Source organism: Oncorhynchus keta, chromosome 14, assembly GCF_023373465.1.
Source record: "Oncorhynchus keta strain PuntledgeMale-10-30-2019 chromosome 14, Oket_V2, whole genome shotgun sequence".
In the NCBI taxonomy this organism is placed as follows: Eukaryota; Metazoa; Chordata; class Actinopteri; order Salmoniformes; family Salmonidae; genus Oncorhynchus; species Oncorhynchus keta.
The window spans coordinates 45,158,165-45,171,463 of record NC_068434.1 but is presented as its reverse complement, the minus strand read 5'-3'; the positions used below and the strand labels follow the sequence as shown (position 1 = coordinate 45,171,463).

Here is a 13,299-nt window from a genome sequence, read left to right as displayed (position 1 = left end):
TGTCTTGAGATGTTGCTTTCTATATAGCCACATAATTTTCTTTCCTCATTATGCCGTCTATTTTGTGAAGTGCACGAGTCCCAGCAAAGCACCACCACAACATGATGCTGCCACCCCTGTGCATCACGGTTGGGATGGTGTTCTTTGGCTTGCAAGCCTCCCCCTTTTTCCTCCAAACATAATGGTCATTATGGCCAAACAGTTCTATTTTTGTTTCATCAGACCAGAGGATATTTCTCCAAAAAGTATGATCTTTGTCCCCATGTGCAGTTGCAAACCGTAGTCTGGCTTTTTTATGGAGGTTTTGGAGCAGTGGCTTCTTCCTTACGGAGCGGGCATTCAGGTTATGTTGATATAGGCCTTGTTTTATTGTGGATATAGATACTTTTGTACCTGGTTCCTCCAGCATGTTCACAAGGTCCTTTGCTGTTATTCTGGGATTGATTTGCACTTTCGTACCAAAGTACGTTCATCTCTAGGAGACAGAACGCGTCTCCTTCCTGAGCAGTATGATGGCTGCGTGTTCCCATGGTGTTTATACTTGCGTACTATCGTTTGTACAGATGAACGTGGTACCTTCAGGTGTTTGGAAATTTCTCCCAAGGATGAACCAGACTTGTGGAGGTCTACAATTGTTTTTCTGAGGTCTTGGCTGATTTTCCCATGATGTCAAGCAACGAGACACTGAGTTTGAAGGTAGGCCTTGAAATATATCCACAGGTACACCACCAATTGACTCAAGTTATGTCAATTAGCCTATCAGAAGCTTCTAAAGCCATGACATTATTTTCTGGAAATTTCCAAGCTGTTTAGAGGCACAGTCAACTTAGTGCATTTTAACTTCTGACCCACTGGAATTGTGACACAGTGAAATAAACTGTCTGTAAACAATTGTTGGAAAAAATGTTGTAGATGTCAAAGTAGATTTCCTAACCGACTTGCCAAAACTATGGTTTGTTAACAAGAAATTTGTGGAGTGGCTGAAAAATGAGTTTTACTGACTCCAACCTAAGTGTATGTAAACTTCTGACCTTAATTGTAACATATTAATTCAGAGTACACTAACTAATACATCACTGTTGACATGGGGAATGTGTCATTAAGTAAGCATTGTCGGAGCCAGAATGGCCTATAGAGCAGGAGCCTCTTGTTTGGAGCATGTGGCTGTGTGTCATTATACACCACTTAATTTGTAACAACTGACCCCGCCTCTCCTCCCTTCCCCATGCAGCCCGGACAGGCGAGGTGATTGGAGAGTTTGGCCGTCTGTATGAGCAGCAGTATGCAGTGGCCCTCTTCAACAAGGTCCGTTTTGACATTGAGGGAGGAGGGGGGCCCCAGCCACAGCTACTGCGCCGTAAGGTAATGAACACGTCCTCCTCTCATATCTCTCCCTGTCCCTGTTTTTTTTCTCCTCCTCTTGTTCCCCTCTTCCATACTCCTTTATTCCTACTGTGCCTTCCCCGAGAAGGCGATGGAATAATATCTGCAGTTTCTCATGAAGTGCTGACATTTGGAACACTTTGCCCACATTATGTTGAACCTGGAGCTCACATCACACTACATCAAATGAATGGCAGTCTAAGAGGGACTCAGGACAGATGCTGATTTACACTCCCATGCTTTCAGTGTGATCTGAAGATTTAAGTGTGTTTAGATCACGAGATGGTTTATTATAAATACAGAATGACAGTCGCCTTGATTTTTGAAGGCCACTTCCACTTCAGCCAAATGAGTCTGCTTTAGAGTTACATGGTACGTAGGGAAAGATCTCAGTTTCCCTTGTATGGCTCTGTCTCTGTGTAGCAGATGTTAGCTAGCAGGCTAGTGAAGAACAAGCAGCCATGCTGTTTCTTGGTGACCTCATCTGCAATGAGATCTCAAGTTAACCGTGCTACTGACTTGAACAGCTGCTACAGTTGACTTTAGGGCGAGTGGCGTCACACCTAGTAAACTCTTTATTTGTATTCTCCTGGATGTCCAGTGTCTCTAGCCATGGTTTAATTCACCTTTTTCAAGCCTGCACAGTGCCATTACCTTCTTAAAGAGAAACGGTTACATTCTGTCTGGTGCTACCGCTGCACTCAGTATGCTACTGTAACTACATGAAGCTGTGTGGAAGTGACCGAAGTCTTGATCCGCATCAGAAGTGCAACACTATTCCGTATGCAGCTCTTTTCAAAAGTAGTGCACCACTAAGGAAATCAAATCAAATGTATTTATATAGCCCTTTGTACATCAGCTGATATCTCAAAGTGTACTGGGGACAGCAAGGAGTTATCATGCCAGGTAGTCCTGAGGCTTGGTCCTAGGGCTGAGGTCCTCCGAGAGAAAGAGGGAATTAGAGAGAGCATACTTAAATTCACACAGAAGATCGGGGAATTACTCCAGATATAACAAACTGACCCTAGCCCCCCGACACATACTGCAGCATAAATACTGGAGGCTGAGACAGAAGGGCTCAGGAGACACTGTGGCCCCATCCGATGATACCCCCGGACAGGGCCAAACAGGAAGGATATAACACCACCCACTTTGCCAAAGCACAGCCCCCACACCACTAGAGGGATATCTTCAACCACCAACTTACCATCCTGAGACAAGGCCGAGTATAGCCCACAAAGATCTCCGCCACGGCACAACCCAAGGGGGGCCAACCCAGACAGGAAGATCACGTCGGTGACTCAACCCACTCAAGTGACGCACCCCTCCTAGGGACGGCATAAAAGAGCACCAGTAAGCCAGTGACTCAGCCACTGTAATAGGGTTTGAGGCAGAGAATCCCAGTGGGGAGAGGGGAACCGGCCAGGCAGAGACAGCAAGGGCGGTTCGTTGCTCCAGAGCCTTTCCGTTCACCTTCACACTCCTGGGCCAGACTAGACTCAATCATATGACCCACTGAAGAGATGAGTCTTGGCTCAGTTGGTAGAGCATGGCGCTTGTAACGCCAGGGTAGTGGGTTCGATTCCCGGGACCACCCATACGTAGAATGTATGCACACATGACTGTAAGTCGCTTTGGATAAAAGCGTCAGCTAAATGGCATATATTATTATTATTATTATTATTATTACTTAAAGGTTGAGTCCGAGTCTGCGTCTCACATGGGTAGGCAGAGCCTTCCATGAAAATGGAGCTCTATAGGAGAAAGCCCTGCCTCCAGCTGTTTGCTTAGAAATTCTAGGGACAATTAGGAGGCCTGCGTCTTGTGACCGTAGTGTACATGTAGGTATGTACGGCAGGACCAAATCAGGAAGATGGTTAGGAGCCCATGTAATGCTTTGTAGGTTAGCAGTAAAACCTTGAAATCAGCCCTTGCCTTAACAGAAATCCAGTGTAGGGAGGCTAGAACTGGAGTAATATGATCATTTTTTTTGTTCTCGTCAGTATTCTAGCAGCCGTATTTATCACTGACTGAAGTTTATGTAGTGCTTTATCCGGGTAGCCGGAAAGTAGAGCATTGCAGTAGTCTAACCTAGAAATAACAAAAGCACGAATACATTTTTCTGCATCATTTTTGGACAGAAAGTTTCTGATTTTTGCAATGTTACGTAGGTGAAAAAAAAAGCTGTCCTTGAAACAGTCTTGATATGTTCGTCAAAAGAGAGATCAGGGTCCAGAGTAACACCGAGGTCCTTCAGTTTTATTTGAGACGACTGTACAACATCAAGATTAATAGGGTGTCATTTGGGATACAAGTTGTTTAATTGTCTGTGGTGAGTAAGTGAGGTTCTTGAGAAATGCCTGCTGTTTTCCTGAGAACAACAATGACTGGGTTGGGCATATGATTGGGTAAACTAAACAACACTACTCCGGTGTCTAGGCTACAGTTGAGATATCACGTACAGACAGTAGTATCACACATGGCATGCAGTATAAGTATGCCTGATGTTTCTAAAGGAACGCAAAGGCTTAAAGTTTTAGGCCACTCCTTGGCTTTCTGGTGTATTACAAAATCATGGAATTTATTGTTGACGTAAAAATACACTGCCCATGAATATGGCTCTGTCCACACAGAGGTGATGTCCGTTCATGCCAGTCATCATTGGGATGTGTACTGATTATCCTGTCTGTCCCACTCAGGCTCCGCTGGAGAATAGGTCCATCTTCTCTGGAGCTCTGTTCCAGTTTCTGGAGGAGAACAAGAAATGGAGAAACCGTTTCCTCTTCGTTCCTGACTCCTACAACATGAACTACTATGACAACAAAGCGGTACGGGAGAATTTAATTCAAATGTCCCATGATTATACACACACACAGTGTACTAGTCAAAATGTTTGACACACCTACTGATTCCAGGGTTTTTCTTTATTTTTACTATTTTCTATATTGTAGAATAATAGAGAAGATCTCAAAACTATGAAGTAACATATATGGAATCATTTGAGAATCTTCAACGTAGCCACCCTTTGCCTTGATGACAGCTTTGTACACTCTTGGAATTCTCTCAACCAGCTTCATGAGGTAGTCACCTGGAGTGCATTTTCATTAACAGGTGTACCATGTTAAAAGTTTGCTTGTGGAATTTGTATCCTTCTTTATGCGTTTGACACAATTAGTTGTGTTGTGACAAGATAGCCCTATTTGGTAAAAGACAAAAAAGACAGCTCAAATAAGCAAAGAGAAATGACAGTCCATCATTACTTTAAGACATGAAGGTCAGTCCATATGGAACATTTCAAGAACTTTGAAAGTTTCTTTAAGTGCAGTCGCAAAAACCATCAAGCATTATGATGAAATTGGCTCTCATGAAGACCGCCACAGGAAAGGAAGATCCAGAATTACCTCTACTGCAGAGGATACATTGATTAGAGTTAACTGCACCTCAGATTGCAGCCCAAATAAATGCTTCATAGATTTCAAGTGACAGACACATCTCAACATCAACTGTTCAAAGGAGAATCAGGCCTTCATGGTCGAATTGATGCAAAGTAACTACTAGTAAAGGACACCAATAAGAAGCAGAGACTTGCTTGGGCCAAGAAACACGAGCAATGGGCATTAGACCGGGGAAATCTGTCCTTTGGTCTAGTGAGTCCAGATTAGAGATTTTTGGTTCCAAACGTGTGAGACGCAGAGTCAGTGAACGGATGTTCTCTGCATGTGTGGTTCCCATAATGAAGCATGGAGGAGGAGGTGTAATGGGATGGGGATGCTTTGCTGGTGACACTGGTGACACTGTGATTCATTTCGAATTCAAGGCACACTTAACCAGCATGGCTACCACAGCATTCTGCAGCAATACACCATCCCCTCTGGTTTGTGGTTTATGCTTTGTGGGACTATCATTTGTTTTTCAACAGGGCAATGACCCAAAACACAACTCCAGGCTGTGTAACAGGAAGCGGCGCAGGTCCTAATCCAGGCACTTGTCATCTCCCGTCTGGATTACTGCAACTCGCTGTTGGCTGGGCTCCCTGCCTGTGCCATTAAACCCCTACAACTCATCCAGAACGCCGCAGCCCGTCTGGTGTTCAACCTTCCCAAGTTCTCTCACGTCACCCCGCTCCTCCGCTCTCTCCACTGGCTTCCAGTTGAAGCTCGCATCCGCTACAAGACCATGGTGCTTGCCTACGGAGCTGTGAGGGGAACGGCACCTCAGTACCTCCAGGCTCTGATCAGGCCCTACACCCAAACAAGGGCACTGCGTTCATCCACCTCTGGCCTGCTCGCCTCCCTACCACTGAGGAAGTACAGTTCCCGCTCAGCCCAGTCAAAACTGTTCGCTGCTCTGGCTCCCCAATGGTGGAACACACTCCCTCACGACGCCAGGACAGCGGAGTCAATCACCACCTTCCGGAGACACCTGAAACCCCACCTCTTTAAGGAATACCTAGGATAGGATAAAGTAATCCTTCTCACCCCCCTTAAAAGATTTAGATGCCACTGGATGTCATAAGGTGAATGCACCAATTTGTAAGTCGCTCTGGATAAGAGCGTCTGCTAAATGACTTAAATGTAATGTAATGTAATGTGTAAGGGCTATTTAACCAAGGATATTGATGGAGTGCTGCATCAGATGACCTCACCTCCACAGGTCCCGACCTCAACCCAATTGAGATGGTTTGGGATGAGTTGGACCGCATAGTGAAGGAAAGGCAGCCAACAAGTTCTCAGTATATGTGGGAACTCCTTCAAAACGGTTGGAAAAGCATTCCAGGTGACGCTGGTTGAGAGAATGCCAAGAGTGTGCAAAGCTGTCATCAAGGCAAAGTGTGGCTACTTTGAAGAATCTCAAATATTTTTTGATTTGTTTAACACTTTTTTTTGTTACTACATGATTCCATATGTGTCATTTCATAGTTTTGATGTCTTCACTATTGTTCTATAATTTAGAATGTAGTAAAAATAAACACACACCCTTGAATGAGTAGGTGTGTCCAAACTTTTGACTGGTTGTGTGTGTTATATATATAATACACACACCTTAGCTCATTTGCTTTATGATGGTGTATTTTATGTCCTTATTAGCTAATAAAATGCTACTATATCTGCAAGTATCATTCTCTTAAGTCTACCTTGTCCTTGTGTCCCTGTCCAGTCTCATGAGAGAGGGCTGCACCCCAAGGGAACCATCAACTGTGCCGGATACAAAGTGCTGACCTCGATGGATCAGTACCTGGAGCTACTCAACAATAGCCTGCCTGGTGAGAACATGTTACGGCTGAAAACCAGGGGTGGGCGTGAGGCACTTGTTGCAACTGCTCACCCAATTGTCATATATAATCCATTAAATTGGAAGGCTTAATACTGTCCTGATTATGAACATCTCAATGTCATTTCATGTTCTGAAGAACTTGAGGCTATAGGTGTGATCATGTTTCTCAATTTCACAGTGTTACTTTTTATTTTTACCTTCATTTAACTAGGCAAGTCAGTTAAGAACAATGACGGCCTAGGAACAGTGGGTTAACTGCCTGTTCAGGGGCAGAAAGACAGATTTGTACCTTGTCAGCTCGGGGTTTGAACTTGCAACCTTCCGGTTACTAGTCCAACACTCTAACCACTAGGCTAACCTGCCGCCCCAACTACCTTAAACTACTAGTATTCAAATACCATATAAAACACAGTAAAATCTGCTTTTTGACTATACTGGGCCTTTAAGTTGTTTTCAGTGTGTTTTCTGCAAAACCATGCAGAAAGGGCGATGTGGACACCAACTGATAGAGGAATGCGTGTGTTTCAGATGTAAAGGCTAAAGTGGGCAACACTCCCTTCCTGAAGTGTGCCACGGAGTTCCTTCTGATCCTGTGGCACCCGTATGCCCGCCACTACTACTTCTGTGTGGTAACGGAGAAAGAGCAGAAGAAGTGGCATGCAGTTTTTCAGGACTGCGTGAGACATACCAATGATGGTGAGTAAAACCTACACAAACATTCAACAAACATTCCAACCTAGACACACTGTAGAGCCCATAAAAATCATATAATTCACATTTAATTATGTGGTAGTGGAGCACATATTAAACACAAAATTCCACAGATCTTAGGGTCATTCCACCAATTCACCTAATTTTAAGTCTGTCATAAAGAGCATCTGTTAAACTTAAAGAGCAACTGCCCCTAAACTACATTTTTGAAAACAGCCCATGAGGCATTGATATGAATCATAAAGTTTTGTTCTACTGACAAAATTCACTACTTAAGTGTAAATAGGATAATTTTGGTCAAAAGGTCAGTCTTGACTGCATCACGACGTAAGTTAAGGTTAGGTTTGTTTCAACCCTGCCCACATGCCCACAGCTGGCAGCACACAAGTAATCATCAATTCAGAATGCAGCTGCACGCAATGTGTGGTGTGTGTGTGTGTGTGTGTGTAAGGGTTGGATGTGTGGAGAGTGCAAATAGTCTCTAAGGTGAAGATGGTCTCAAGGGTGTAATAGTCACAAGGTGCAGGTCTGTTCAGGGAGACCGCTAATGATATCTGTTCAACAGTCTGAAGGTGATAGAAGCTGTGGCAGAGTGAACAGTCAATCGCTCAGGTGACTGGATTCCTTCATAACCTTTTGGGCCTTCCTCAAACACCACCTGGTGTAGATGCCTTGGAGGACAGGGAGCTCGCCCCCAGTGAAGTTTTGGGACGACTGCACCACCCTCTGTAGAGCCTTGCGGTTGAGGGCGTTGCCATACCAGGCGGTGATGCAGTCTGTCAAGATGCTCGTGTGGTGCAGCTGTAGAACATCTTGAGGATCTGAGGGCCACCTCCGCCTAGCTGACTCTCAACACGGGGGCCTTCGGGGGGTGTGATCAGCCCCCTCCTGTACTCCCTGATTTTCTTAAGGAGCCTGAGGTTGAATAGGCGCTGTTGCGCTGGCTTCTCTACGGTGTTCGCGTGATTGGTCCATGTCAGGTCCTCTTTGATGTGCATGCCAACGAACTTGAAGCTTTTCACCCTCTCAACTACAGCCCCGTCAATGTCAATGGGGGCGTACTAACTCGTTACCAAACATCTTTCGGGAGTCGAATGCGTTGGATGCAGGGGCGGGGATTTGTACCCCCTTTGGTCCCTGGGGCCAGGACTGGGGATGCTGTATTGGCCAGATGGTATTTGAGCTGCTAGTGGAGAATAACTATCATTTTATTTCAGTATAGGCAGTTATGTCACTGGCTACAGTGTGCAGATAAAATTCCATTGTTATTGTGAGACCTAATTTATTTTATTCATTGTATTTTCTCTTTTGTGTATATTATTTATTTAATTTAAATTGTATTTTTTAAATAATTCTGCTTAAAAACATGTAAATAAATGATGCCTTGGTGGGGGGGGGATAAAGGGCTGGATATGTTGTATTGATGTCAATGTCTTTATGTTCGCAAATTCAAAAACGTACAAATAAATAGCCCTTTATCCCCCCCACCCACTCCACCAAGGCATCATTTATTTACATGTTTTAAGCAGAATGATTTAAAAAATATTCAATCAAGCTCCTTGGTTTTGTTGAGGGAGAGTCTGTTTAACCTCCTCTCTGTAGGTTGACTTAGCAATCAGGCCCACCACCACCATGTCGTTGGCAAACTTAATGATGGTGTTGGGAGTTGTGCGTTGTCACGGGTGTACAGGAGGGCACTGAGCACACACCCCTGGGGGGCCCCCCGTTTTGAGTCAGCGTGGCGGAGGTGTTGTTGCCTAACCTTAGCACCTGGGGTCTGCCTGTCAGGAAGTCCAGGATCCAGTTGCAGAGGGAGGTGTTCATACCCAGGGACTTGAGCTTAGTGACATGCCTGGAGGGGACTATGGTGTTGAAAGCTGGGCGGTATTCAACAAAAAGCATTGGCACATATGTACAGTATTCCTCTTGTCCAGGTGGGACAGGGCATTGTGCAGAGCAATGACGATTGCTTCGTCCTTAGATCTGTTGTGACGGTATGCAAACTGTACTAGGCCCAGGGTGTAAGGTAAGGTGGAGCAGATGTGGTCCTTGACCAGCCTCTCAAAGCACTTCATGATGACTGAAATGAGTTCTACAGGGTCACCTTCGTTTGCTTGGGTACAGGGAAAATGGTGAACATCTTGAAGGATCACAGGGAAAGGTTGAATATGTCCTTAATCACTCCCGCCAGCTGGTCTTCGCAAGCTCTGAGGACACGGCCAGGGTTACCATCTGGTGCGGGTGCTTTGCGAGTGTTCACGCGCTTGAACGTCTTACTTACGTCTGCCACAGAGTTCGAGAGCTCACAGTCCTCTTCAGCAGTGGGGGTCCTCATTGGAGGACCCAGGTTGATTGCCTCGAAGTAGAGCATGAAGTGTTTAGCTCGAGGTTAAATGATAAAATGACTATAGTAAGTGCATATTAAAGGCCAAATAAGATTGTCAACCCTGTTACTTTATCTTAAGCCATAAATCCCCTTGTGACAGGGGGAATGGAAGTTTGTTCTGTGCAACAGGGAGGGACTATTCAATTTAAAAAACATTTCTAGTCTGTATCTATGGGTAACAGGGCTGATGTGTTATGCTCGACCTGCTCAGTTTTCCACCACAAATATGTTTGTTTTTTGTGCCAAACCAGCTCACCTGCTTTTACACTATGATTGAACTATTAGACGTTCAAATGTTTCATTTGAATTTATCATTCTGTTTTAAAGGAATAGTTTCGCCATATTAAAACGAGAGTTCAGTTCACGAAACAAGGTTGGCCTTAAAATGAGGGACACATTTTTATTAACCTGAAATGAATCACCAACCACATGAAATCACTCACTGTCGTCAAAGAAACCAAATAATAACAGCCCTTACAATGACGGTGAAAACTCTGAGAAATGTTGGTACTTTAGCAAGCTTTAAAGTCAGGAAGATATATTTGAGTTTTTAGCAAGTCCGAGTTATAGAATTGTCCATGTGCTCTATATTAAAGGGCACTTCATTTAATATAATTTTTTTAAATGCAATATTTGTGCACAATTTCCACTTAAAATATCAAAGGGATGCAAAAAAAACCTTTTGGGTTTGGTTATGTAGAGAGACTAGTTGTTGATGTTCTGGAGGTTGAATCAACATAAAATATGCCTTGCAGTAATAACCTTTCAACTTCACTGTGAAGTCAATTTTCCATTTTGCAAGATGCATCACTAATTGACATATTCATTGGTTACTCCCTAACTTTAGATGTGTTGCCCTTCCGACAGTCTTCCTCTTTTTCCATTGTTTAGCTTTGTTTGCTTGCATTTCATGCCTGTGGATGAGTCTAGGCTCTGATTATCCAACCTTTTGTCTGCCCTGCACAAAGCACCGAATTGTAAACAAGACCGTGTGACACATGCACAGACAAGTGCCTGTCAATGTTAAACCTGTAGTTTTACATACCCGTTCTCAAACTTAAATATAGGGAATCATGTGTGTGACATACTGTTTCATGTAAGTTCAGAAATATGGTCAGAAGTCAGCGGCAGCTCACCAGGCGGTACAACGAAACGGACAGTTAAGTGTGGCGGGCAGGTACTCCCGGCAAAATGTCTCTGCTGTCGTTACGGGGACCAGGTAAACAGCCGACATCACGTGCAGTCTATTCCATAGTCAAAACCTTTCCAATGCAACATCCACCGGAGTTTCTGACTCAGTCCACTTGACGATATTACAGCTAACTAACTGTATGTTACTGCAGATGTCAATGATCGTGTGCTGTGGTTGCTAATTATACTGTAGAGAAGCGGATTCATGCCCAATGAAGTCATGCCAAAACCATAGAACTATGTATAATCTATGTAGTTCTACTTTAGGCTGTACCAGCATCGTCGTTGCATGGCTCTTCAGAGCCAACATGGGTGCCCTAACCGACCCAAGACACTATCAATAGGTCCCTAGAAGTTAGTTAACATGATGCACTGGACTGTAAAACCTACTAAGCTCTTATTTTACCCATATGTGGATAGGATCTTGCATGAGAAACATGGGAGCCATCATGAAACGGTGAGGCTGGTGAGCAGAGAACAGCTGGAAGCCACAGTGCCTGGGATGAGTGGGTTCAGATGACATCACTTCACCACCAGTCAGTGTACTTCACACTGCTACAATGTAAACTACCTCACTCATATCTCTCCCCCTGTTTGAGTTATGGCTACTCTGGTATTAGGGAGCAGCTGTGACGGGACCTGGGTTTAAGTACTATTTGAAATCGTTGAAATATTTTCTGCGTTTGCTTTAGCCTGCCACAAGTGCCAGATGGGCAGGGTTAGGGACTATTCCATTGGTCCATGGAGCAAGGCAAACTCAATCAAGCACAGATGAAGTATTTGTAAATGATTTCAAAGGGTAGATGAACCTAGATCTGGCAGTGGGCGACCCTACCTGCTGCTGGAGTTCGCTCTGCGTGCACTGTACATAGACAGGTGAGCTAGCTGTCAGTGGTACAGACCAGACCAGGCAGTCAACACAACCAGAGATGGAGAACAGAAGAGAGAGGGGAAGGCTCCCTCTGACTCACATGCTCTGGTACTCCTCAACACAGGACTTGCAGTGCCTTTTGATAGTACTCCAGGGGGAGTTGAATGTTGTGGGAGAGGAGTAAGAGGGTTCAAATGAACACCTTGGTCAAACGTGGTGCACTATAGGGAACAGAGTGCCTTTTGGGATTGACATGGGTCAGTCAAAGCACATGGATTGACTTACTAAGCACTCCCATTCCAAAATCTGTGATGGCTTAATAGAAGTTATTATGTGACTTAATTGAGTTGTTAGTAGGCATGCTCAGCACAGTCTGTGAGGGAGTATGTGAGTGGGCGGACAGTTGTTTGTGTGACCTAACAAGTCAGGTTCGGCAGGCAAATTAGCCCAAACTGGAGGCATGAGCTGGCAACATGTTCTTGGTTGAGGTGACGAGATAATGAAGGAGTTGACAGGCACCAGAGGCTTTCCGTAGACCCCTTTTGTAGGCAAATGGTTACATGTAACAAGCTCTAACTCGATAAGAGTGAACTTGGTAAAGGAATCTGTTAGCAGGCAGCTGTCATTCTTGGGATTCTCGACCGACACAACTTTGTTACGTTTCTAATCCGATTTAGTCCTCAGTGACAGATCTCATTTGCCTGGCGGCCAGGGCTTCCACAGATGTACAGTACAGCTCTTTCTTTCTGTCATATCAAGGAGTCTAGAATCAGTGTTTCCCAACTCCGGTCCTCGAGTACCCCCAACAGCACACATCTATGTTGTAGCCCTGGACAAAAACACCTGATTCAACTTAGTTGACAAGTTGTGCTTGGGGGCCGCAACAAAAAAATATGTACAGTTGGGGGGAACTCGAGGACCGGAGTTGGGAAACAGATCATGCCCCAAAATTCACATTTGTACTCACTTTAAAATAGTACTATAAGTACTATAAGTTTGCCTTCTCCTGAGCCAGATCAGCCCATAGAACATTAGTCCATCTCCATTTTCCGTAGCATGAGGCAAATACTTCAAGTACTATTTGATATGTCCCTGTAGCCTTGTATGACCAGAGCAAAGACACGGGCCAACCTAAAAACAACGCATCATTAAGTGTATACAATGTGTAGAAGCTCCAGCCTGAGCCTCATAAAGAAGGGGACCACAATGTTGTGATGCTGTGCGCTTCCCAAATGGCACCCTGTTCCCTAGATAGTGCACTACTTTTGACCCGGACCTATAGTGCCCTATATAGGGAATAGGGTGCCATTTGAAACATGCATGTCTTCATGTAGTCAAACCCTGAGTGGTCGGTCAGAGCAGTGTATGAACAACTGCTCTGTAGCTCGATGTTTAGACTGCAGGCTCAATAAAGTCTGGTATGTGGCGGCAATTAATTTCCTCAGGCGGTCCGCCCTGCATTGGCTCTACCCAGCCCCACCCC

General features: G+C 44.6%; 1 protein-coding gene across 1 annotated transcript in view; it reads left to right on the top strand.

Annotated features, from left to right (window-relative positions):
• Window positions 1–13,299, top strand: part of LOC118393501 (protein Niban 2-like) — a 59,590-nt gene that overhangs the window by 23,118 nt on the left and 23,173 nt on the right. Inside the window, exons 2-5 of the mRNA XM_035786221.2 lie at window positions 1,232–1,362; window positions 4,083–4,211; window positions 6,541–6,646; window positions 7,186–7,353. Of these exons, the coding sequence (XP_035642114.2) occupies window positions 1,232–1,362; window positions 4,083–4,211; window positions 6,541–6,646; window positions 7,186–7,353 (534 nt within the window). The remainder of the gene's footprint in view (window positions 1–1,231; window positions 1,363–4,082; window positions 4,212–6,540; window positions 6,647–7,185; window positions 7,354–13,299) is intronic.